The sequence below is a fragment of the Protopterus annectens genome, chromosome 9.part0 (genome assembly GCF_019279795.1).
Source record: "Protopterus annectens isolate FY-2018-M chromosome 9.part0, PAN1.0, whole genome shotgun sequence".
Taxonomy (NCBI): domain Eukaryota; kingdom Metazoa; phylum Chordata; order Ceratodontiformes; family Protopteridae; genus Protopterus; species Protopterus annectens.
This window is the reverse complement of record NC_056743.1, coordinates 666,883,885-666,910,822: the sequence shown is the minus strand read 5'-3', so window position 1 is coordinate 666,910,822 and position 26,938 is coordinate 666,883,885. Positions and strand designations below refer to the sequence as shown.

The window sequence follows — 26,938 nt, the reverse complement described above, 5'->3', positions numbered from 1 at the left end:
TCTACTTCTAAGTATTAAACCTGGGTACTGTCATTCCACATCAATGGTTTGATAACAGTAAAACAAACAAAAAAAAAAAAAAAAAACAATGGAGAAAAAATGCCACAGTGTGGGCACAGAAGGTATATTTATGAGGAGCTGCAGTTTCAGTTGAAATGCTTTTCACTTTCTGCCACAGATGTCATTTAAATAAAACTCCATGGTTCAATGCATGTTAACAGATTAATCAGAATTTTCCTGAATAAATTAAAACTAAAAAAGGTGCAACGCTGAGTTAGTTTCAAATGCATCATTAATGTTGCATCAATTTTCAAATATGCATATTGTATAAACCTGTGTTATACTCACTTCTGTGCATCAGCAGCTGGGAACCTGAAAGGTCCCTGTGGGGGAAAGGGAAATGTGATGTATTGGGGATACATCTGAAAAAACAGAAAAGTTACAACTTCAGAGACCTTTTCAGCACATATGTTTAAGCATTTTTTTTTAACAGACTAGAAACGAAAATCATGCCACAACAATCATAATCTAGCTTGATTAAAAACGTTTACTTAACTTAGTTTAAAGCACAACTAACGATAAGAATGACACATCTACCCTTCCACATTACTGCCAACACTAGATATTACCACACATGCTTTTTATCACAATGCAAGTGGTCCTGGCAAGGGGTGAAGAGGATGACTACTAAACTGATCATATGCAGGAAAAACTGCCTTTAATGCTAATCACAGTTCTATCAGACATTATGTTCTTGACACCAAAGGGATGAGAGGATCAGGGAAAGAAATTAGAATTTATGCACTTACCATGACTTGGCATCTGTCCAATTTCATTCTTCCTCACTGATAAGTCTTAGGATCCGGTATCTGATCCAATTCAGCCGTTTTCATAAGATTTTGATCAGAGTCTCAAGCTCCTCCCACTCCCATAATGCCTCGAATCTCCTCTAGTTCCTCAGATCGAGTTTGTTTCTCTATAAACAGTTACATATGACCTATCTATGTACATGGAAGTATACCTATATGTATATAAAAAAAGATGTACAGAAAGAAAGGATGAAGTTATCACCCTGATCTGGAGCTCAAACTAGTACCTATGGGTTCCTACTTTCCTCCAGATGGCTCTCAACAGCTTAGGATGGGGGGCAGTCAAGGGGAATGTGAGGAAGAATGAAACTGGTGAAAAAAGATGCCAAGTTATGGTAAATACATAACTTCTAAATCTGAGGTTGTCCACTTCATTCTTCCTCAATGACAGGTCAGAGTCCCATGGGTGGTCCTCATGGAAGGATATGCCGGAGCAGAGTGGAACCAAAGGATGCTCTGCTTCTGAAGACAATGTCTAATTTACAACGGGAGACAAATGTAAGAGACTTGGACGAAGTTCCTGCAGTGCAAATTTCATTGGTGGAAGTTCTGGCAGAAGAGGCCAAGAAACTTGCCACAGCCCTAGCAGAATGTGCTTTTGGAGGACAAGGAAGCTGCATACTTTTAAGTGAGTAAATGGTCAAAATGCAAACAGTGATCCATTTGGCTAGAGTAAACTTGGCTACTGCCTGGCCTAAACAGTTAAGTGAAAAGGATATAAAATGTTGATCAGATTTCCTGAATTTTTTTGTCCAGTGCAGACTGTCTATGAACATCAAGCAAATGTAACATATAATCACCTTTATTAGAATAATTAAGAAAGAAAACTGGTAAGTTAATTGACTAGTTAATATTTGACTCTGTGGTCACTTCAGGCACAAAGCTAGGATTAGTTCTTAGAGAGACCCTATCCTTAAGAAAAAATATGTAGACTGGTATGGATAACAAGGACTGTAATACAAACATTCTTTTAGCTGAAGTAACAACTACTAAAAATTGTTTTCAAAGATAAAAATTTTATGTCACAACAATCAGCTGGTTCAAATAGTTTGAGTGAGACCTTTAAGTATGGCGGTAAGGTCTCAAGGAGGAGAAGGGTCTTTGATCGGGGGCTCAATAGTAAAATGGCTTTCATAATAGCCTTACAGTCTGGATGTAGAAAGGGAGAATGAAGTAGCAGACTTTTCCTAGGCAAAAATTTACAATTGCTGCAGTTGTATAATGTAGATGTTCAAATGTATTCACTGTTGCAGTCAATACATTTGGGTAATCTGCTGGCAGGTTGCCCTCAGTCAGCCTGAATAACAAAGTCTCGGGTCCTGCATCGGCTGCTGTGACGTCAGGTTGTCAGGGGTATAAAACATGCAGCCAATGCCATTTTAATCAGTTTTTCTTGCCCCAGATGTCAGGTGGGGGGGGGGGGCAAAAAAAAAAAAAATATATATATATATATACACACACACATATATATATATATATATATATATATATATATATATATATACACATATATATATATATATATATATATATATACATACACACACACACTATATATATATATATATATATATATATATATATATATATATATATATATATATATATATATATATAATATCTATATGTAATTTAGAACATGAAAAATATACCTCCAACTAAAAGCAAATACACCAAAAAGGCTTTTGAGCATAGCAAAGGAAAGAAGAGGTATAATAAGAGAGAAACGGGGCTGGCGGGTGAGTAAAGTACAGTTTTGTACCTACCATAAATGTAGATGTTCGAAGATCCACATTGCTGCAGTCCTTACACTTGGGTAGTCCGCTGTCCTCGGTCGGCCCGAATATCAAAGTATAAGGCTGACGTCGGTCAAGGCGCATTTGACTGACATCAGGACGTCAGGGTACAAATGCGCATGACCGACATCATATCCTCAGTCTTTTCTTGCCCCAGATGTCAGAAGACCCTAAAAATAAAGGTCAAAACCAAAAGACAGCAAACAAACAACCAACCACCCTTGCACTAATTATATGTACAATATATACAATATACACAATATTTACAACCCAACCCACACAACCACCTCTAACTACAGAGGGGAAGGAGGGAGGGTAAATTGGACTGCAGCAATGTGGATCTTCGAACATCTACATTTATGGTAGGTACAAAACTGTACTATGTTCTTCATCTCACATTGCTGCAGTCCTTACACTTGGGTAGAATCCCAAAGCAGAGGTAAGGGAGGATGGCCAAACTATAAGGAAGCAGGAGCTGCCAAAATGCCCTGTAAAACAGCAGTGGCAAAACCAGCCCTGGATTTAGAGTAAAGTGGTAGGTGATAATGCCTAGAGAAAGTATGCACTGAACTCCAAGTAGCTGCCTCCAAAATATCCTTGGTTGCCACCCCTCAAAAGCTGTCAAGTGGCAGTAGCCCTAGTGGAATGAGGCCTAATCCCAGCTGGAATCTCCTTGCCATGATGGGAATAACAGAAAGCAATGCAAAACCCAATCCACTTAGAAATAGTTTGTTTTGACACAGGCTTGCCCTGAGAACTCAAAGCAAAAGAAACATAACTGCTGAGACTGCCTGAACCCTTTAGTTCTGTCCAAATAATATCTCAACTGCCTGTGTACATCTAAAGTGTGCAAAATCTTTTCCCCTTTATTTTGGGGAGTTGCATAAAAAGTAGGCAAATGAATAGTTTGGTTTAAAGCCACACTAGAAACCACTTTAGGCATAAAGGAAGGATTAGTGCGTAAAGATACCCTATCCTTATGGAAAATTAAGAAAGGCTCAACCGCCATAAGGGCCTGCAATTCAGAAACCCTTCTTGCAGAGGTAATGGCCAACAAAAAGGCAGTCTTCCATGATAAATATTTCAACTCAGTAGTAGCTGCAGGCTCAAAAGGTTGTAGAGTGAGTTTCTCCAACACAAAATTGAGATCCCAAGCAGGAGTAGGAGCTCTACGTGTGGGTCTTATATTCTTTGCCCCTCTAAGAAATTGCTTGAACAAAGGATGAGAAAACAATGGTGGGTCACAGTCATAGTGAGCTGAAATTGCTGCAGCATGAACCTTAATAGAAGAGAAGGACAAACCTTTGTCCAGTAACTCAGTAAGATATTGAAGAGCCACACTTAAATTAGGCTCAGAAACATCAAAATCCTTTGCTGCACTCCAAAATAAAAATCTCTTCCATTTATCTGCGTACACTTTCCTTGTACTAGGCCTTCTAGCTTCCAAAATCACATTCAAAACTTGTTGTGGAAGTTGAGACCCTCTATGGTTCAAAACAGAATATGCCAGGCTGTTAGGTGAAGAGAGTGAAGTTTGACATTGAGCAAATGACTGTCCTCCTGGGACAACAGGTGTGGAATCGAAGGCAAAGGCCATGGAGGCTTCCGTACCAGACTTCTCAGTAATGGGTACCAGTGCTGTCGAGGCCAATCTGGAGCTATTAAAATCATCCTTGGCTTGTCCTGTCTGACCTTTAGAAGGAGAGGCAGAGGTGGAAAGGCATACACATGAAGATTGCTCCAATTGAAAGAAAGAGCATCCACTTTCCAAGCTGTGGGATGAAACCTTTTCGTGCAAAACTTTGGCAGCTGATGGTTTAGTGGAGAAGCTAACAGATCTATGTCTGGAGTTCCCCATGACACTGTCAATTTCTGAAATACATGAGGATCCAATTTCCACTCGTGGGGATCCATAATTCGTCTGCTCAACACATCTGCTAAGGAGTTCTGTGCTCCCGGCAGAAACCTTGCCTGAAGATTGAGCTGTAAACTGAGAGCAGTCTCCCACAAAATCATTGCTTGCCTGCATAGAGGATAAGAATGTGTTCCCCCTTGCTTGTTGATGTACCACATGACAGTTGTGTTGTCTGTTAGAATCAACACCTGCCCTGGAAGAAGTAAATCCTTGAAAGCTATTAATGCAAACTGGACTGCTAACATCTCCTACAAGTTGATATGTAGATGTTGTAGTCTGGCAGGCCACTTGTCTTGTATCCACTTTCCATTTAGATGAGCTCCCCAAGCTTTGTCTGAGGCATCTGTCGTTAAAATCTGACTCGCCTCTGACCGGGTCACAGAGAGCCCCTTGTTTAGGTGACATTCCTGAGCCCACCACAAAAATTCCTTTTGAATGCAAGGTATTATTTGAATGACAGTGTCCAGATCCTGGCAGTGCTGTGTCCATACATTTTTGAGATACCATTGCAGCTTCCTCATATGCAGTTTGGCATTGGGAAGCACCAGAATACAAGATGCCATGAACCCTAAGGCTTGAAGGACTGTCCTTGCAGTCAGCCGGACTGATGAGATAGTTGATGGAAGTAAAGGGAAAGATTCTTTTGTTTGTCCGGGGTCAAAAGGCCATCTGGGATGCTGTATTCAGTCTTACACCCAGAAAGCACATGTCCTGAGAGGGTACTAGACTGGACTTTATTTCGTTCACAGAATACCCCAGGCATCTTAGCACTGCTATCACATATTCCAAATGATGAAGAAGCTCGTCCCTTCCTTGAGCCAGAATCAGGCAATCGTCCAAATAAGGATAGATCTGTATTCCTTTTAGCCTGAAGAAAGCTATCACTGGAGCCAGAACTTTCGTGAACACTCTGGGCAGTAGATAAGCCAAAGGGCAATGCAGAGAACTGATAGTGAGAAGTCCCAGCTCGAAAACGCAGATACTTCCTGCAACTTAGTCTGATAGGAACATGAAGGTAAGCCTCCTTGAGATCCAAACTTACCATCCAATGATCTTTGCCCAGCAGAGGTAAAAGCTGTTGTAACGTCAACATTTTGAACTTGGGAATGTCTAAATAAGTGTTGAGGATAGATAAATCCAAAATTGGTCTCCACGTGTTCCCCTTCTTTGGTACTAGGAACAGGCGAGAATAAAATCCTAGGCCCACTTCTGGCATAGGGACCGGCTGTATGGCCCCTATTTGGAGTAACAGAGAAATTTGCTTGTGAGCCTCTATTCTTTGTTGAGGAGGAACGTCTGGCATGCCTTTGAAAGGAGGCAAGGTATGGAAATAAAACCTGTGACCGTGGTGTATGATATCCAGTACCCATCTGTCTTGGGTAATTAAACTTCAATTTTCTTTGAAAAGTGCCAACCTTCCTCCCAAAGGTGCTGCCAGACGAGAAGGCTCTGGCAGCTGAAAAGGTAGGTCATTGGGTCTGTTTACGAAAGGACTGACCCCTGCCCTCACCCGAAGACTGTGCAGGAGAACTCCCTGTTCTAGGCCTGAAAGAGCCCTGAGCTCTGCCCCTACCACGTCTAGATCTACCCCTAGACTGGGAATCATAAGAAGGATATGTCCACCCCTTAGTAGGCCAATTTCTACTAAACTTTGGAGGCTGAACCTGCAAAAAATCTTTAACAGTCTGCATAGACTTAGCCTTGTCTTCCATTTTCTTTAAAACTGCCTCAACAGGAGAACCAAACAACACATCAGATTGTAAAGGAGCATCTAAAATCCTTGTTTTAACATGGTCAGATAAATTTTGATCCCTCAGCCAGGCGTGCCTGCGAAGAACTGACCCAGTGGCAGCCACCCTAGGCGAGGCCTGTACAGCATCAAAACCACATTGCAAAGAATGCTTACCCACCTGTTCAGAAACATGTACTAAATCTTGTAACTCTTTACAATCAATACCTTCCGCCAGAGCATCAACCTTAGACTTCAATTGTGAAAGGAGATAGTTTTGGTATTTCAACATGTGAAACTGGCAATTCAAAGCCCTCATAGCTAGAGTGGAAGAAGTATAAACTTTCTTTCCCCATCTATCCAAGGCCCTGGCCTCTTTATCTGCAGGAACCGGATTCTTGACAACAGAAGCCTTAACACCTTTAGGCCCCTGGCTAACAGTTTCTGGGTCTGCCCTAGGACTCTTAAAAGATACTTATGAGCTTCAGGCACCCTGTAATACCTATCCGGTTTAACAGGAGCAGGAGGCAAAGAATCAGGATTAAGAGAAGCCTCTGTAAAAACATCTTCCACCACATCCAAAACAGGAGGTATAGCCAAAGGCCTATGCTAGGGTAAAACAAAAATTCCTAAGCCTTTTCCTGGAATCAGAGAAGTCCTGACCTTCCCACTTAAAATGCTCCCTCATGGAATGAAGAGTTTCTGAAAAAGAAAAATCCTCAGGAGGAGAAGCAGAAGGAGTAGAATCATCCACCTCAGAATCAGAATACGGAGAGTACTCCTGCAAGTCTTCAGCCGAAGACTCTGAAACATCCGAAGCCTGCTCAAAACTCCTAGCTCAGGCTCCACCCTAGGTCTCTTATCAGGAGGGGCAAAGAACCCTAATCAAAGTAATCAAATCTTCTGCCATTTTAAGCATATGCTTCTTGGGCACAGTTCCTGAAGAACTAGGGGTGACACCAACTGAAGCTAAACCTGGCCTGCCTCTGGGAGAAGCCTTGGAAACAGAAGGAGAGGGCCTAACCACCCTAGGCAGGGAGGGGAGTATAGTAACCTGAGAAGCCCCATCACCCTGACCTGCCTCCTGAGAGGCCACATCCTGTAATAACAAAGTCTCTCCCTGGGATCCCAAAGAAACCTCCGGTGGAACCACCGGCTCCACCGACACCTCTAAAGAACCGGCGTCCGGTACGGACGGTTCTTCTAGCCTAGGCTTAACTGCTTTGTCCTTGCGCTTCTTTGAAGCGGGCATCGGAGCATCCGACGGCATTTTATAATTGCACCGCTTCCCAAAGACTAACCTGGCACAATCTAATCTCCTCTTTATAGTGCGCTTATTGAAACTAGCACAAGAGCGACACCCAACAACGTCGTGCTCAGGCCCTAAACAAGGAATACACAAAGTATGATAGTCTCTATGCGGTATCTGTTTCCCACAAGAAATACAATTATTCACTTTTTCTGACATCCGGTAAACCACTGAGGCAAGAAAAAACTAAAATATTCCCCAACGGGGTACTTAGCCAACTTTGACTCGGTCTGAAACTCCGAAATCGAAAAATTTCAGAACGCCAACCGGCACTTGCAATACTGCTTCTGCATCGGACCATGCGGCAAAAAAGACTGAGGATATGACGTCGGTCATGCACATTTGTACCCGGACGTCCTGATGTCAGTCAAATGCGCCTTGACCGACGTCAGCCTTATACTTTGATATTCGGGCCGACCGAGGACAGCGGACTACCCAAGTGTAAGGACTGCAGCAATGTGAGATGAAGAACATCCAGGACTGCAACAGTGAATACACTCTAATATCTACATTTTTGGTAAGTGCACACAACTGTACTATGTTCTTAGTGTTTCACTGTTGCAGTCATTACATTTGGGTAAAATCCCAAAGCTATGGTTGGGGAGGATGGAATTATACAGCATTAGGAGCAGCTATAAGGCCCTGCAGGACAGCAGTGGCAAAGCCTGCTCTGGATTTAGAAAAGAGAGGTAAATGGTAATGTTTGGTGAACATATGAACTGAGCTCCAAGTAGCAGCTTCTAGAATGCCTCTGGTAGGAACCCCTCTGAGAAAGGTTGCAGAAGTAGATGCAGCCCTGGTGGAATGGGATCTGATCCCCTTCGGGGGTTTATCATGGTTCATGTAGCAGAAACGAATACAATGGCTTATCCATTTTGAAATAGTCTGCTTTGAAATAGCCTTTCCCTCTGCCCCTGCAGCAAATGCCACCAGTAGTTGCTCAGATTTTCTTAGAGATTTTGTCCTGTTTAAATAGAATCTTAGTTGTCTGTGTACATCCAATGAATGCAGAATCCGCTCCCCCTTGTTCTGTGGATTTGGTTAAAAAGTTGGCAGATGAATGGTCTGATTAAGAGCCACACTGGATACCACCTTATGCATACAGGATGGATTGGTCCTGAGAGCCACCTTTGTCCGGATAAAAGATAATGAAAGGTGCCACAGCCATGAGAGCCTGTAGTTCTGAAATCCTTCTAGCTGAAGTGACTGCTAAAAGAAAAGCTGTTTTCCAAGAGAGAAATTTTATGTCTGCAGTAGCAGCTGGTTCAAAAGGAGGTAGGGTGAGTTTTTCTAGCACAAAATTGAGGTCCCATGCAGGAGTTGGTGCTCTCCTGGGAGGTCTCAAATTTTTGGCCCCTCTGAAGTACTGCTTTAGCAGGGGATGAGAAAAGAGAGGAGGCTCTGTGTTGTAATGAGCCGAAATGGCTGAGGCATGGATTTTTATAGAAGAAAAAGATAGGCCCTTGTGAAGCATCTCAGTTAAATATTGCAGAATCTGAGGAATATTGGGCATTGCTGTGTTTATTCCTTGTGCTTGGTTCCAGGCACAGAATCTTTTCTATTTATCAGCAAAAGATTTTCTAGTACTAGGCCTTCTAGCCTCCAAAATGACATCCATTACAGGTTTACTGAGAGATGTGGCTGGTGAAATTAGTTGATTAGCCATGCTGCAAGATTCAGAGTTTGGAGCCGAGTGTGCAGAATTTGATAGTTCTGCTGAGACAGAAGGTAAGGTGTGATATACTGCGGAGAAGTGGGTACCAGTGCTGGTGAGGCCAGTCTGGAGCAATCAGTATCTTTTTCGGTTTTCCCTGTCTGACTTAGTAAAACCTTGGAGAGCAGTGGCAGAGGGGGAAAGGCATAGACTGATAGGGTTTTCCAGCTGAAGGATAAAGCATCCACTTTCCAAGCTTTTTTGTGATGAGTTCTTGTGCAGAATTTGTTCAACTGATACTTTTGGGGAGAGGCAAAAAGATCTATGTCTGGGCTCCCCCATCTTTGTGTCAACATGCTGAAGATTTGTGGATCCAGTTTCCATTTGTGTGGGTCCATAAGATTTCTGCTTAGTTCGTCTGCCAGAGTATTTTGCTTTCCTGGCAGGAGAATTGAGCTTGTAGATGTATTTGGTAAGTCAAGGCTGTGTTCCACAAAGCCATGGCTAGTCTGCAAAGGGGATAGGAGTGGGTACCCCCCCCCCTGCTCGTTTATGTACCACAACTGTGGTGTTGTCCGTCTTTATCAGTAGTTGTCCTGGATGAAGAAAGACCTTGAAGGCTGTCAGAACATTCTGTACAGCTAGCATTTCTTTCTGGATGATATGTAGGCACATTTGATTTGGGCTCCATTCACCCTGAATGCATCTCCCTGCCAGATGGCCCCCCCCAAGCATAATCTGATGAGTCTGTATTCAGGGTTTGGGTGGAATGAATGACAGTCCCTTGTTTTGGTGACAGGTCTCTGCCCACCATAGGAACTCCTGTTGCAGGCAAGGAATGATAGGAATCATTTTTTCCAGGTTGTGACAATGTTGACTCCATAAGCTTTTTAGGTACCATTGAAGTTTCCTCATATGCAGTCTTGCATATGGAATTAGTAGAATGCAGGAACCCATGAACCCCAAGGCCTGCAGAATTTGCCTTGCAGATAGCTGGGTTTTTGTGGCCACTTGTTTGAAGCATGTCATCAACTGAATTTGTCTGGCGTTAGGTAAGCCATCTGGGCAGTTGTATTCAAGCTTGCACCCAGGAATGTAATTATTTGAGAGGGTACCAGTTGTGATTTCTTTTCGTTTATGGTGTACCCTTGGCATGCAGAAGCCTTTTCACAAACGCCAGATGTTGTACATGAGTGTCCTTGTTTTCTGCCTGAATTAGACAATCGTCCAGATAAGGATAAATTTGAATGTTTCTTTGTCTGCAGAATGCAATTACTGGTGCCAGGCACTTTGTGAAGACCCTGGGTGCAGTAGATAAGCCAAAGGGCAGTGCAGAGAACAAATGCAAAAAGCCTGCTTTGAAGGAAAGGTATCTTCCCGCAAGGTTCCCTGATTGGGATATGCAGGTAAGCCTCTAAGATTAGAGTTAACAACCAGTCATCCTTGCCCAGCATAGGCAGCAACTATTGTAGTCAGCATCTTGAATTTTGGAATGTCCAGGAAAGTATTTACAATGGATAAGTCCTGAATTGGATGCCATGGAGTTGTCTTTTCTGGGTACCAGAAAAAGTTTTGAATAAAAACCTTGTCCTTTTTCCTTTTCTGGTACTGGCTGAATAGCTCCCATATCCATGAGAGACAGAACTTGTTTCTGGGCACTGCCCACTGATTTGGAGGCAGATCTGGCCATCCGTTTGGAATTGGCAACGTTTGGAAATGAAATCTGTATCCCTGGGATACTATATTTAAGACCCACTTGTCCTGGGTAATTAGATGCCAAATTTGTGCATGAAGTGCTATTTTTCCCCCCAAAGGGGCTGCCAAAAGGTAAGTGTTTGGAAATGGCAGAGGAAAGTCATTGAGACTGTTTACCGTGGGGCCCCAGGCTTGCTACTTCCAGATTTGGAGGTGGAGGCACCCCATTGTTTTGTTCTGCAAGTTCCTTGAGAGTGAAACCTGGAGCCTTTGGAGTGCCTGGGTTTGACTGAGCGGCTCTGTTGGGTACTGGAAAGGACCAATTCTTAGTAGGCCAGTGCCTACTGTACCTGGGTGGCTGCACTTGTAAGAAATCTTTTACAGTTTGCATAGATTTAGCTTAGTCTTCCATCTTTTTCAAAACTTCTTCTTCTTCTGCCTTATTACCAAATAGACTGTCCTGCTGTAAAGAAGCATCCAACAATTTTGCTTTAACATGATCAGGCAGATTTTGCTCCTTGAGCCAAGCATGCCTTCTTATCACAGACCCAGTTACGGCTGCCCTGCAAGAGGCCTCCAAAGAATCTAAACCACATTGCAAAGTATGCTTTCCAACTTGTTCAGCTGAAAGCAATAAATCCTGTAACTATTTTCCACACAGTCAGAAATCAACATAATTTTCTGTTTCAGTAAGCCCATGACATGCTGCTGATATTTAAGCATTTGAAATTGACAGTTTAAAGCCCTAATAGCCAGGGTTGCAGACGTGTAAACCTTCTTACCCCATCTATCCAGCACCCTGGAGTCTCTATCAGAAGGGGTAGGATTTTTAGCAGTAGAAGCCTTAACACCCTTGGCACCCTGATAAAAAGTTTCAGGATCAGCAGTAGGGTTTTTAAAAAGAAACCTGTGGGAGTCAGGAACCCTGTAATATCTGTCTGGCTTACTAGGAGCCAGAGGCAGGGAATCAGGAGCCATGCTGGATTCTGAGAAAACATCAACAATGTCTAAAACAGGAGGTATTGCCAAAGGCCTATGCTGAGGAAGGAGGAGGAAATTCCCTAAGCCTCTTTTTGGATTGTGAAAAATCCTGACTCTCCCAATGAAAATCTTCCCTTAAGGTATGCAAAATTTCTCCAAAAGAAAAATCCTCAGCAGGGGAAGACGACGGGGTGGATTCTTCTGCATCAGTCTCCTCATAAGGGGGAACAGAAAATTCCCGATCAGAAGAGGAATCAGAAGAAATGGAAACCTGATCTGAAGATTCATAATCAGTGTCTTGCCTAGGCCGCTTAGTAGGAGGGGGTTGGAAACCCCTGATAAAGGTAATTAAATCCTCAGCCATTTTGATCATTTGCTTTTTAGGCATATGGGCCTAAACACGTGGCCCATGCATTCGTTTTTTAGACATAGAAGTTGGTTTTGGCCTTGTTTTTGATGGCGTCGGTTTAATATACAAATCTTTAGGCCTGAAAACACCCTTAGAAGCCGGTGCCTGCTCAGCGGCTCTGGACCCATCTAAGGGAGAGACATCCATGGGTCCAATACTTGAAGTGTCTCACTGCATACCAGACTCCAAATGGGTCTCGGTAGAGGCCTGCAAATCAAAAGTAGCGGGGCATCAGGGGCTGCAAAAGCTCCTCACAGAGTACCGGCGACTTGCTTAGGAGAATCTTCTTAATCGGATTTGTCAAGGCTGTGACATGTTGAAAATCCGTGTTTCCATTCATGTGGGTCCATGAGATTTCTGCTTAGTTCGTCTGCCAGAGTATTCAGCTTTCCTGTCAGGAAAGGAGCTTGTATTCGTACCCGACAGGTCAAGGCAGTGTTCCACAATGCCATGGCTAGTCTGCAAAGGGGGTAGGAGTGTGTACCCCCCCCCCCGCTTGTTTATGTACCACATAACTGTGGTGTTGTCTGTCTATCATTAATTGTCCTGGTTGAAGGTAGTCCTTGAAGGCTGTCAGTGCATTCTGCATGGCTAGCATTTCTTTTTGATTGATATGAAGATGCATTTGATTTGGGCTCCATTTGCCTGGAATGCACTTCCGTGCCAGATGTGCCCCCACAAGCTTAGTCTGATGCGTCTGTAGTTAGGGTTGGGGTGGCAAGGGATGGTGGGAATGACGGTCCCTTGTTTTGGTGGCAGGCCTCTGCCCACCATAGGAACTCTAGTTGCAGACAAGGAATGAATAGGAATCACTGTTTCCAGGCTGTGACAATGCTGACTCCATAGACTTTTTAAGTACCACTGAAGTTTCCTCATATGCAGTTTTGCATATGGAATTAGAAGAATGCAGGAGGCCATGAACCCCAAGGCTTGCAGTATTTGCCTTGCAGAAAATTAGAAGTTATGTCCTTACCATAACGTTCCATGTGGAGGGTTCATCTCGCCTTTGTTCTTACACCTGGGTTCGGAGCCGATCCTCGGCTCCGTGTCGGCCACTTGGCAAAGCTCTGCATCGAGAAGAAGCTCGAGACCAACCTAACTCCCACAATCCCCCTCTGCCTTTACCTCAGATCTAGTTTGCAAGCAAACCAGAAGTCAACAGAGAGAACAACACATTCATGCCAAGAACATAGCCGAAAAACATATATATATATATATATATATATATATATATATATATATATATATATATATCTAATAGAAGCAGGAAAAACCAAACCAGACACCTAAACTGGACGTTCTTCCTGAGGGTGGGAGGGTGGTAATGTAAGAACAAAGGCGAGATGAACACTCCACATGGAACGTTATGGTAAGGACATAACTTCTAAATGTGAGAGTGTTCAATCTCGCTGTTTGTTCTTACACCTGGGTAGCGTCCCTAGCTCCTTGTTCCTGAGGAACTCACGGGAGAACATTCCTGAGCACAGTGGAACCAAAGGTTGCCCTGTCCCTAGAAACCCTGTCTACTTTGTAATGAGAAATGAATGTATGTGGTTTAGACCAAGTGGCAGCTGCACAAATAGTGTCTAATGGTAGGCGAGCTGCATGAGCCAGGGATGTAGACACTGATCTTGTAGAGTGCCCTTTGGGCTTGACAGGTAAAGTTTATTCCGAAGCAGCATAAACAAAAATAATGCAATCAGATAGCCATTTGGAAAGGGTTCGTTTAGTAACTGCCATACCTTTCCTGCTGTCTGCAAAGGCTATAAAAAGCTGGTCTGTCTTTCTGTGATCCTTTGTTCTATCCAAGTAAAATCTGAGTTGTCTATGAACATCCAACTTGTGTAACATATATTCCAACTTATTGGAGTGGTTTTTGAAAAAGGTAGGGAGCTCAATGGACTGATTAATGTTATTAACGGAGTAAACTTTGGGGAGAAAGGACGGATTAGTGCGAAGAGATACTCTATCAGAGTGAAAGATCAAATAAGGGTGTTTAATGGAAAGAGCTTGAAGCTCCGACACCCGCCTGGCCAATGTAATGGCCACCAAAAAGAGGGTCTTCCATGACAAATATTTCAAAGGACAGGAAGAGGCTGGTTCAAAAGGTGGTAGCATCAGCTGAGATAAGAGAAGGTTCAAGTTCCAAGGTGATGTAGGAGTTCTAACTGGTGGCCTAATATGGAAAGATCCTTTGAGAAAGGCCTTACAAAGTCTGTGAGCCATAATAGGAGCCCCACATTCTTCCACATGAAAGTTTGAAATGGCAGCCAATTGCACTCTCAAAGTGGCAGGAGAAGCTCCTTGGTGGAACAATTCGGTCAAAAACTCCAAGATCCTATTCAAAGGAGCTATCACAGGGTCCAATTGTTGTGTATTTGCCCAGTGCACAAAACGCTTCCATTTACTAGTGTAAGTCTTTGTAGTGGAAGCTTTATGAGAAGCCACTAGTATATTCTGAACTGCAGGGGAAAGAAGATCAGACCTGGCTAAGTAGGGAAGTGGAGCAGCCAAGCTGCTAGTCTGAGGGAGAGTAGCGACGGGTGGGGAGCCCCTGACGAGTGGGTCAGTAGATCCGGCTCCGGGTCCAGGATCCAGGGTTCCCGAATTCGGTGTGCCAGAAGAAAGGGAAACCAGATTTGACGAGGCCAGAATGGGGCAATGAGGATAATCGTCCTTTGGAGGTTGTTGGCTTTCTGCAGAAACTTTGCAATCAGGGGAAAGGGAGGAAAGGCGTAAAGGAGACCCGGGGGCCAATCGTGAACCAGAGCGTCCCTGGGGACTTCCCCTGGAGGGGGTAATAGGGCAAAATAGCTCCTACATTTGGCGTTCATTGGAGACGCAAAGAGACCGCAGGAAGGCTGGCCCCACTTGCGAAAAATTTCCTTTGCAACTGACTGTTTGAGGGACCACTCGTGAGGTAACAGGATAGCTCTGCTCAACCTGTCGGCTATGACGTTGGATGACCCCGGATGTGCGTTGCTATCAGAAAGCGACCCGTGGACTCCGCCCATTGCCAGATTCTCATGGCCTCTCTGCATAGCTGATAAGACTTGGTTCCCCTTGCTTGTTTATGTACCAGACTACGGACATGTTGTCCGTCTGAATTGCAATTGTCCCTAGAGGAAGAAGGGGAGCAAAGTGTTGCAACGCTAGAAACACTGCCCTCAACTCTAGAACATTGATGTGCAGATTGTACTCTAAATTGGTCCATTCGCCTTGGACTGTCTGTCCCTGAAAGATGCCCCCCCCACCCTATCAGGGAAGCGTCCGTGGTCACCGTAGCTGTCTGCGTGGGTAGCACAAATGGTCTTCCGCTGGAAAGATTGCATGTCCGGAGCCACCAAGCCAGGTGTGATTTGCATATGTTTGTGATGTGAATTTCGTGTGTCAGGGGTAACTGTTGGAACAACCATTGTGCAAACACAGTAGCCATTGAAGAACTCTCATGTGCAGTCTTCCCAAGGGTATCGCAATGAGAGAAGCTGCCATGAGACCAAAAACCTTCAGAACCAGTTTCGCTGGGGATTTTCTGGATGACAGAAGAGATATATTGTTTTGTAGTGAGGCTATCCTTTCTGGAGGAAGCCTTAGAATTAAACAACGCGTATCCAATTCTGCTCCTATGAATGAGATATGCTGTGATGGCTGTAGTAAAGATTTTTCGAAATTTACGGAAATTCCGAGATGAACACAAAGCTGTAGTGTGTAATCCCTGGCCTGAATCAGTTGACGCTGGGTGGTGGCAGAAAGGAGCCAGTCGTCCAGATACGGAAACACCTGGAATCCCAGGCGTCTCAAGTGACGCTACCACTGCCATACATTTGGTGAAAACCCTGGGGGCTGAGGTCAGACCAAAGGGCAGGGCTCGAAACTGAAAGTGACTGGCTCCCAGCCGAAGCAAGTGATCCCTGGACGCCCTGGCCATTTTGATGTGGTAGTATGCGTCCTTTAGATCTATTGAGCACATCCAGTCGTCCTTCTGTAAGAATGGAAGGATCGATTGAAGCGTGACCATCCGAACTTTTCTTTCTTGATGAAGGTATTGAGTTTGCTTAGGTCCAGAATTGGCCCCAGTCCCCTGTCTTTTTGGAACTAAAAGAACCTTGAGTAAGTTCGAATCCTCTTTGGTCCGCTGGGACTGGTTGGATGACTCTTTTTCTAGCAGCTTTGAAATTTCTATAGCTGCAGGGCCTGCAGATGGGGGCACATCTGGGAGTCTTTTCTGAATTGGGGGCAATAGGAAGGGAATTCTGTAACCTCTGGTAACAATGCTTTTTACCCAATTGTCTGATGTAAGACTTTGCCAGGCCTGAGGGTATAAAGCTAAGCGACCCCCGACTGCCTCCAGAGAAGGACAGTCGGGCTCCTCTCAGGAGTGCTGGAAAGGTTTCCCAGGGGGTGTATCCCTGTCACCTTGGTTTTGCGGACCCCTTCTGCCACCAGGGCGACGTCTTCCACCTCTGCCCCCTCCTCTGCCTCTAGAGGGGGCATCACCCTGTGTGCCTGGGAAAGAGCCTTGGGGTTTTCGAAACCACATTTTTCCACCACGTTGCCCTTTGGGGTACGGTCTGGATGGGGTGGAAAAACGGACTCCGACAGCAGAGTCTTTCCCTCTTGCTCACACCGGGTAAGGGTCTCCTTTACTTTGTGGCCAAAGAGAGTGGCACCATCAAATGGGGCATTAGTAAAGGAAGACTTGAAGGCTTCCGCAAAGGAACATAAGCGCATCCAGGATTGTCTACGAAGAGCAATCGCTGAAGCAGCTGCCCTACTCGATCCTTCGGCTGCGTATGAGATCAGCCTCATGGACGAGTTCACAATAGATGTAAGGGTATTGAGATGTGCTGTAACTTTCTCCGAGACAGCAGCATCTGTAGTACCCTGGAGGGTATCTCCCAACTCTTTGATTAGATCCCTCTGTAACCGTGTGAAATGGGTCAAATAGTTCAGGGATCGCATGGAAAAAGCCGCTGAACTAAAAATGCGCTTCCCATACCTGTCCATAGTCCTAGAATCTCTGTTAGGCGGATGGACAGATGAGGAAGATTCAGACATCTCCTTTTCGTGGCGCTGCCACCACCATAGTGTCCACTGGCACTCCTTTGTCAGATAAGCCTTATCTTGGGGGCAGTAATATATTTATTGGGCTTTCTAGGGACTGGCTCCACCGTGTCAGGTGCTTCCGCCCTTGAGCAATCAATTCCATCAACTCATCGAAGGGCGAGTAACCCAGGAGGAAGAAGGGCGAGCACCGAATGCCTTCAGCAAAACTGACTCATCCTCAGAAGGGGGAAGGGATTGCCAATCACCTCTCTGCTTTAGGATCTCCAGGATGTCAGAAAAGGAGACATCCTCTGAGGGTGACTTTGGGGACCCTTCTGACTCATCCAAGTCAGTGTCCGATGTCAAGGATTCTTGTGGAGAATCCAAGTGTCTCCTCTTACACAATCTTTTCCTCGGAACTTCCTCTGGGGGGGGGGGGCATCCGATGAAGCCTCCGAGGAAGAGGGGGCACCCTCTAGGGGTGGCTGAGACACTGGTGCTCGACGCTTAGATGTAGCCGTGGGTGCAGAGGAGGATAACGGTCCTTTATGGGAAGGAGAAGCTGTTTCTGCTGAAGTGGTTGTCTGAGTAGACAACACCTTCCTCATGAGGTCGAAGGCCCCCCGGGTCCCGAGTCGAGGTATCTCCCGGTTCCGAATAAATCGGAGGAATTCCCGAGACAGGCACCGAAGGTATCGACCCCGAGGACGGAGCCGAGTCGATCTGAGCCGAGGACCCGAAAGGGAGCGTCGGAACCGAAACATCGGTCCGACTCTCAGTCCCGGATCCAAGGATGGATCTTCGGCTCCGATACTGGGTCCGATGGAGTCGAGGTGAACGGTGCCGACCGAGAAAAAGATGGTTCTGGCACCGAGGGCTCCACAATCACCAGATCAGCCTCTCCCGGCTCCGAAGACTGGATAGGCCTCGGAGGAGGAACAGGTGGAGATAAGGGAAGGCCTTCGAGTCTCGACACCAACTGGGAGGAGACAGATAAGTTTGGACAAGGCCGTATTCTCCATCAATTTCTGCACCACGCGGTCTACATCGGTGTCGGACAAGGGCCTGGAAGAACGCGTCGAAGGAATCGAAGACGGAGCCGACCTCAAAAGTGCCAGAGGAGGGAGCTCCATCACCGGTTCCAAGACTCGAGGCTCGGTAACTGACAACAGTTCAACACTCGGCCCCGAAGTCTGTGGAACCGGTGATCGAACTTTGAATGAAGAGCTCGGAGCCGATGACCTGGGCTCCGACGTCTTCGATTCCTTCGAGGATTTGGATGTCTGGTCTGATGCATCCAAAGCCTCTTGGAATGCAGGCTTCAAAAGGCCCCTATCCATAAGTTTCCTGCGCCTATCTGTCATGACCCTTCCACTGAAAGAATGACAGATGGAGCAGTCTTCTTGCAGATGGAGAGGGCCAAGACAGCAGACACAGGAACTATGATTGTCTGTGACAGACATCTTCTGTCCACATTGGCACCGTTTGAAGCCTGACTTAGCTTTTTCAGACATGTTACAAAGTCAAATCCAGTAAACAGTGAAATAACCAATACAATTGCCCAATCCAGTAAATGTGTCCAATCCAGCAAAAATTTGTCAAATCCTGTTATAATAGTCAAATCCAGAAGTTAAAGGGGTGGGGTAGGCCCCGAGGGAAAACTCTAATAAAGTATATAAAAAACTATATACGGAACCGAGAAACCCTCGATACACTACTCACACACACACACAGTCAACTTTAAGAAAAAGTTTTAAGAGAAAAATATAAGAAATATAAGAAATAATTAATCTTAGCTTGAGGTGGTCCGAGCTCATCAAAAATGATGTGAACGTTGCTGCGGCAAACTAGATCTGAGGTAAAGGCAGAGGGGGATTGTGGGAGTTAGGTTGGTCTCGAGCTTCTTCTCGATGCAGAGCTTTGCCAAGCGGCCGGCACGGAGCCGAGGATCGGCTCCGAACCCAGGTGTAAGAACAAACGGCGAGATTGAACACACTCACATTAGGGTTTTTGTGGCCATCTGTTTGAAGTAAGGAACTAAATGAATTTGCTTCTCTGGTGTTAAGGAAAGCCATCTGGGCAGTTGTATTCAAGCTTGCACCCAGGAATGTAATTTTTTGAGAGGGTACCAGTTGTGATTTATTTTCGTTTATAATGTACCCTAGACAAGTTAGAACCCTTTTTACATACGCCAGATGATTCAGAAGAGTGTCCTTGTTTTCTGCCTGAAATAGACAATCGTCCAGGTATGGACATATTTGAATGTTTGCCTGCAAAATGCAATTACTGGAGCCAGGCATTTTGTGAAGACCCTGGGCGCAGTAGATAAGCCAAATGGCAGTGCAGAGAACTGGTAATGCAAGTAGCCTGCTTTGAAGTGGAGGTATCTTCTGCAAGATTCCTTGATTGGGATAAGCAGGTAAGCCCTCTTAAATCTAGAGTTGCCAACCAGGCATCTTTGCCTAGCATAGGAAGTAAATGGTGAAGAGTCAGCATCTTGAATTTTGGAATGTCCAGAAAGGTGTTTAGAATAGCTAAGTCCAGAATTGACTGCCATGATTTGTCTTTTCTGGGTACCAGGAAAAGTCTGGAATAGAAAACCTTGTCCCTTTTCCTCTTCTGGTACTGGATGAATAGCCCCCATGCTCATGAGAGAAAGTACTTGTTTTTGGGCCTCTGCCCACTGATTTGGGGGCAGGTCTGGTCATCCGTTTGGAATTGGCAGCATGTGGAGATGAAATCTGTATCCCTGGGATACTATATTTAAAACCAATTTGCACTGGATTAGAAGTTGCCAGTTTCTTGCATGAAGAGCCAGTTTTCCTCCCAAAGGGGTGGCTAAAAGGTAAGTGCTTGGTAAGTGTAAAGGGAAGTCATTGAAACTGCTTACTATAGAAAGGTGTCTTGTTTCCAGATTTGGAATTGGAGGCACCCCATTGTTTTGTTCTGAAAGTCCCTTATGAGTGAAACCTGGAGCCTTTGGAATGTCTGGGTTTGACTTGAGTGGCTCTCAAAGGAACTGGAAAGGACCAGTTCTTAGTAGGTCAGTGCCTACTAAATCTTGGAGGTTGCACTTGTAAGAAATCTTTCACAGTTTGCATAGATTTAGCTTTACCCCTGATAAGAGTAATTATTCAGCCATTTTTGATCATTTGTTTTTTAGGCATAGGGGCCTGCACATGCGGCCCAGGCATCTTTTTTTTTTAGGCATAGGTCAAGATTTTGGCCTTAGTTTTGAAGATGGCGTCGATCTAATATACAAATATGTAGGCCTGAAAACACCCATAGAAGCCAGTGCCTGCAGAGCGGCTCCAGACCCATCCAAAGTAGATACATCCACGGGTTCCATAACTGAAGCACCTTGCGGCATACCAAATGCGTCTCAGTAGAGGCCTACGAATCAGAAGTAGCAGGTATCAGGGGCTGCGAAAGCGCCTCACTGAGTACAGGTGAACTGGTGACTGGCTTAGAAGCGTCGTCGGCAGTTTTGGACCTAAACAGCCTGTCTCTGTCTTTTTCTTTGCGTTTTTTAGGTATTCCGGTAGTCGGATTGCTAACCTATGACATTTCTGAATAATTAAAAGCATGAGCCAAAATACTTAGAAGCAAAAATGTACCTACAGCAAGGTACGTTGTGGTAAGGGCCTAGGCAAGGAATACAGTACAAATGAAAATCCTTATGAGGTATTTGCTTCCCACAAGTAATGCAATTAACTTTTACTGACATCGGTAAGGAGCAAGAAAAAGTTTCCCGAATGGGGTACTTAGCTTTTTAGTTGAAGACTTCGGATCTGAAACTCGAAAATGAAAATTTCAGGAGTCTGCCAACTGGCACTTGCGAACTGCTTCTGCTTCGGGCACTGCGCAGCAAGAAAGACTGATGTAATGGCGTCACTGCACGTTTTATACCCCTGACAACCTGACGTCATGGAAGAAAGGCCAGCAACCGACTTTGTTAATCAGGCCGACTGAGGGTAACCTGCCAGCAGATTACCCCAAATGTAATGACTGCAACAGTAAAACACTAATAACATCTGCTGAGTCTGTCTGCCAGTAGGTTGGTTTCTCCAGTAATGTCTGTTCACAGGTGTGTACTAGTCTAATGGCTCTGGAATCTTTACAAGTATAGCCCATAAGATTCACCCTGACATCGTGCCACCAGACCTTGGTTCAGAGTACCTCTTGAGTAGAGCCACTGGAGTGATCCCCAGGGTGAATTTTCCATTTCCCATCCACTCAAGATTTCTCTTGAAGAGGGCCAGTGAGGTGCTCTGTCTGACATGTATGGGAAGTCTATTCCACAGCATGGGCAATCTGTCCCTCCAGCACTTTGTTGATTGCGGTAATGAGGTTGAGGTCTCTGGAGCATGTGGTGTGGAGGGATTGGGATTTCTTTAGATGTAGCATTTTTAACAGACCGGGGGCAGTCATGGCTTTCTAAGTCAAGCAGAGATCGCCTCTAAATAGGCGATATGAGACAGAGAATAATTGGAGTTTGAGTCTCTCCATATAGAAAGTACAGTTGTGACCAACCATAAATGAAGATGTTAGAGTGTATTCACTGTTGCAGTCATTACACTTGGGTTATCCTGCTGGCAGGCTACCCACAGTCAGCCAGAGTTTCAAAGTCTAGGTCCGGTGTCGATTGCTGTCGCCTCTTCCCTGACGTCAGTGCGCCAGGGGTATAAAAGATGCAACAGATGCCATTTTCTTCAGTTTTTCTTGTCCCAGATGTCAGGTGCCCCCAGATAGGAAGGCTGAAAATACAAATTATGCCTAAAAGCATACATGTACTAAAATAAACATTTCCTTCATCTACAAGCAAATACACCACATAGGTTGTATAGAGTTGAGAAGTACAGAAAAGTCCCAGCAATGAAAAGGGGGATGGTGGGTGGGTAACCTGGACTGCAACAGTGAACACACTCTAACATCTACATTTATGGTAGGTACACAACTGTACTATGTTCATAGTGTTTCACTGTTGCAGTCATTACACTTGGGTTGAATCCCAAAGCGGAGGTTGGGTGGCTGGGCCTAAATAGGATTAGGAGAGTCTATCAGGCCCTGCAGAACTGCAGTGGCAAAGCCTGCTCTGGATTTAGAGTAGAGAGGTAAGTGGTAGTGCTTGGTGAAAGTGTGCGCTGAACTCCAGTTGCAACTTCTAAAATGTCTTTGGTTGGTACTCCTCTGAGAAAGGCTGCTGAAGTTGCTGCTGCTCTGGTAGAATGTGGCCTAATTCCCTTAGATACTGATTTGCCATGTTGTGCATAACAGAAGCGAATGCAGTGTCCTATCCATTTTGAAATTGTCTGCTTTGAGATTGGCTTTCCTTGTAATCCTGCAGGATAGGCTACAAACAGGTGCTCAGTTTTTCTGACAGCTTTTGTTTTGTCCAAGTAGAATTGTAGCTGTCTGTGTATGTCCAAAGCATGCAGAAGTCTCTCCCCTTTATTCTGGGGATGTGGATAGAAAGTTGGCAAATGAATGGTTTGGTTAAGAGCCTCACTGGAAACCACCTTTGGCATGAATGTTGGGTTTGTCCTTACAGAGACCCTGTCCTGGTGAAAAATGATGAAAGGTTCCACTGCCATTAATGCCTGTAACTCTGAGACGCTTCTTGCTGAAGTTATTGCTAGCAGCAGAGCAGTTTTCCATGATAAGAACTTTATATCAGCTGTGCTGGCTGGTTCAAAAGGAGGCAGTGTGAGCTTTTATACAACAAAATTGAGATCCCAAGTAGGTATTGGTGCTCTCCTTGGGGGTCTTATGTTTTTTGCCCCTCTGAGGTACTGTCTTAGTAGTGGATGTGAAAAAATAGGAGGTTCCGTATTGTAATGAGCTGAAATGGCAGAGGCGTGGATCTTAATAGATGAGAAGTATAGGCCTTTGTCCAGCATCTCAGTTAGGTATTGTAAAATCTGAGGTATATTTGGAACAAGTGGTTTGAGCCCTTGTGCCTGGTTCCAAGCACATAATCTCTTCCATTTTTCTGCATAAGATTTCCTAGTGCTGGTCCTCCTGGCTTCTAAAATGACATCCATAACAGCTTTAGAGAGAGGTGTGGTCTGAGTGGCTATATTATCTGCCATGCAGCCAGATTTAAGGTTCTGAGCTGACTGTGCAGAATCTGATTGTTTTGCTGAGTCAGAAAATGAGGAATTTGAGGTAAAGGCCAGGCTGGGCCTTGAGACAAGCTCTTTAGGAATGGGTACCAGTGCTGGTGTGGCCAGTCTGGGGCAATCAGCATAATTTTTGGCTTCTCTTGTCTGACTTTTAGGAGCACCTTGGGAAGAAGAGGCAGTGGAGGGAAGGCATAAACTGTCAGGGGTTTTCCAGCTGAACGATAGAGCATCCATTTTCCAAGCTTGTGAGTGATAAGTTCTTGTGAAGAATTTCTGTAGTTGGCAGTTGTGAGGGGAGGCAAAAAGATCTATGTCTGGGCGCCCCCCATTTCCTTGTTATCATGCTGAAGACCTGTGGATTTAGTTTCCATTCATGAGGATCCATGAGATTTCTGCTTAGTTCGTCTGCCAGTATATTTTTCATTCCTGGCAGGAATTGCGCCTGCAGATGTACTTGAAAGGTCAGTGCTGTGTTCCACAAAGTCATGGCTTGCCTGCAGAGGGGGTAGGAATGTGTGCCCCCTTGCTTATGTACCACATAACTGTGGTATTGTCAGTCTTTATTAATAGTTGTCCTGGATGTAGTAGGTCCTTGAAAGCTGTCAGGGCATTCTGTACAGCTAGCATCTCTTTTTGATTGATGTGAAGATGCATTTGTTCCTTGGGCCACTTGCCCTGAATACATTTTGCTGCCATATGTGCCCCCCAGGCATAATCCGATGCATCCGTTGTTATTGTCTGCCTGGCTGTGGGTAAGGTGAAAGGCTGTCCCTTGTTGTGGTGACAGGCCCAGGACCACCATCGAAACTCCTGTTGTAGGCAGGGAATTAAAGTTATTATTGTTTCCAGGCTGTGGCAATGTTGAGTCCAAACACTTTTTAGATACCATTGTAGTTTCCTCATATGCAGCCTTGCATATGGAATTAGTACAATGCAGGATGCCATGAAGCCCAGGGTCTGCAGAATTTTTCTTGCAGGGAACTGGGTCTTTCTTGAAATTATCTGAAAGTAATGAGTCAGTTGCCTTTGCTTGTCTGGTGTGAGATGAGCCATCTGGGCAGTTGTATTTAAGCTTGCACCCAGGAATATTATCTCTTGAGAGGGCACTAGTTTTGATTTATTTTCGTTTACTGTGTACCCTAGGCAAATTAGTAATCTTTTTACAAATGCCAGATGCTTTAGAAGAATGTCCTTGCTCTCTGCTTGAATAGGGCAGTCGTCCAAGTAGGGATATATTTGAATTCCTCTGTCTGCAAAATGCAATTACTGGTGCCAGGCATTTTGTGAAAACCCTAGGCGCAGCAGATAAGCCAAAGGGGCAGTGCAGAGAATTGGTAATGCATTGAGCCAACTATGAATCTGAGGCATCTTCTGCAAGACTGTCTGATTGGGACATGCAGGTGTATGCCTCCTTGAGGTCCAAAGTAACTAGCCAAGCCTTCTTGCCCAGCATGGGTAGAAGTTGCTGCAGTGTTAACATTTTGAATTTTGGAACACCCAGGAAAATATTTAGGATTGACAAGTCCAGTATTGGTCTCCATGCTTTGTCCTTTCTGGGTACTAGGAAAAGTCTTGAGTAAAATCCTTGTCCCTGTTCTTGCTGTGGTACTCTTTGAATAGCTCCCATGTCCATGAGAGCAGCAATTTGTTTTTGTGCCTCTGCCCATTGGTTTTGTGACAGGTCTGGCATATATTTTGATTTTGGAAGGGTGTGAAAGTGGAACCTGTAACCCTGAGAAACAATATTTAGTACCCATTTGTCCTGGGTAATTGTGTGCCAATTTTGTGAGAAAAGTGCTAGCTTTCCCCCTAGGGGTGCTGCCAAAAGTTAAATGCTTGGCATTTGTAAAGGGAAGTCATTGGGACCATTTCCTATAAGGTTGCGATTTGTCTTCTCCTCCTTTGGGGGCTGAAGCACCCCATTGTTTAGGTCTGTAGGAGCCTTGGGGCTGAGATCTGCTTCTTGGGCATCTGTATCTGCCTCTTTGTGGCCTGTCTGACACTGGAAAAGACCAATTTTTTCAAGGCCAGTTTCTGTTAAACCTAGGTGGTTGACCCTGTAAGAAATCCTTTACTGTCTGCATTGATTTTGCTTTATCCTCCATTTTCTTTAACACCTCTTCTGCCTTAACACCATACAAAGCATCATGCTGTAGTGGAGCATCCAATAATTTTACTTTAACATGTTCAGATAAACTTTGTTCTTTCAACCAAGCACATGCCTTCAAATGACAGAGCCTGTAACTGCGGCTCTACAAGAAGCCTCTAATGAATCAAAACCACATTGCAGAGTATGCTTTCCCACTTGTTCAGCTGCATGCAATAAATCCTGCATTTCCGTACTGTCAGGACTTTGAGTTTGTAAGCATTTTCTGTTTTAACAAAGACATGAGGTACTGTTGATATTTAAGCATGTGAAACTGGCAGTTTAAAGCCCTTACAGCTAAAGTAGCAGAAGTGTAAACTTTTTCCCCCCATCTATCCAGAGCTCTGGAATCCCTATCAGAGGGGACAGGGTTTTTAGCAGTGGAAGCCGTAATCCCTGTGGGACCCTGAGAAATTGTTTCTGGGTCCGCAGCAGGGTTTTTGTAAAGAAATTTATGAGAGTCAGGGACCCTGTAGTACCTGTCTGGCTTGACTGGTGCAGGGGATAAAGAATCAGGAGACAGACTGGATTCAGAGAAAACATCATCAACAATATCCAGCACAGGGGGGATAGCCAAGGGCCTGTGCTGAGGCAATAAAATAAAGTCTCTGAGCCTTTTCTTGGATTCAGAGTAATCCTGGCTCTCCCAATGGAAATGCTCCCTCATGGTGTGCAGGGTTTCCCCAAAAGAATAATCCTCAGGCGGAGAGGCTGAAGGTATAGATTCTTCTGCATCAGAGTCCTCATAAGGAGGGAGATAATATCACTGATCTGAAGAGGAATCAGAGGAAATAGAAACCTGGTTAGAGGAGTCATAGTCAGTGTCTTGCCTAGGCTTTTTATCAGGAGGGGATGGGAACCCCTAATCAAAGTAATTAGGTCTTCGGCCATTTTAAGCATCTGTTTCTTTGGCATGGATGACTGTCCAGGAGAATGCTGTACTTGTTTCCTTGTCTTTAATGGTGTTTTTGACTTTGCCTTGGCTGCCGCAGTGGACTTAATAGTATGCTGTGAAGGTCTGAAAACACCCTCAGAAGCTGATGCCTGCTCAGCAGCTCTGGACTCATCTGAGGGAATAGTTTCCGCAGGCCCAATACCTTGAGTTTCCAGAGGCCTAGGTGTCTCCACATGGGAGTCAGATACGGTGAAACTATTTTGAAAATCTCAGGATTCGGCCGACCGGCACTTGCAAACTGCTTTTGCATCGGGCACCGCACGGCAAGAAAGACTGAAGAAAATGGCGTCCGTTTCATCTTTTATACCC

General features: G+C 44.8%; 1 protein-coding gene across 1 annotated transcript in view; it reads right to left on the bottom strand.

Annotated features, from left to right (window-relative positions):
- Nucleotides 1-26,938, bottom strand: part of PRRC2A (proline rich coiled-coil 2A) — a 3,202,076-nt gene that overhangs the window by 2,672,389 nt on the left and 502,749 nt on the right. The window contains exon 8 of the mRNA XM_044082142.1: nt 349-422. Coding sequence (XP_043938077.1) covers nt 349-422 — 74 coding nt within the window. The remainder of the gene's footprint in view (nt 1-348; nt 423-26,938) is intronic.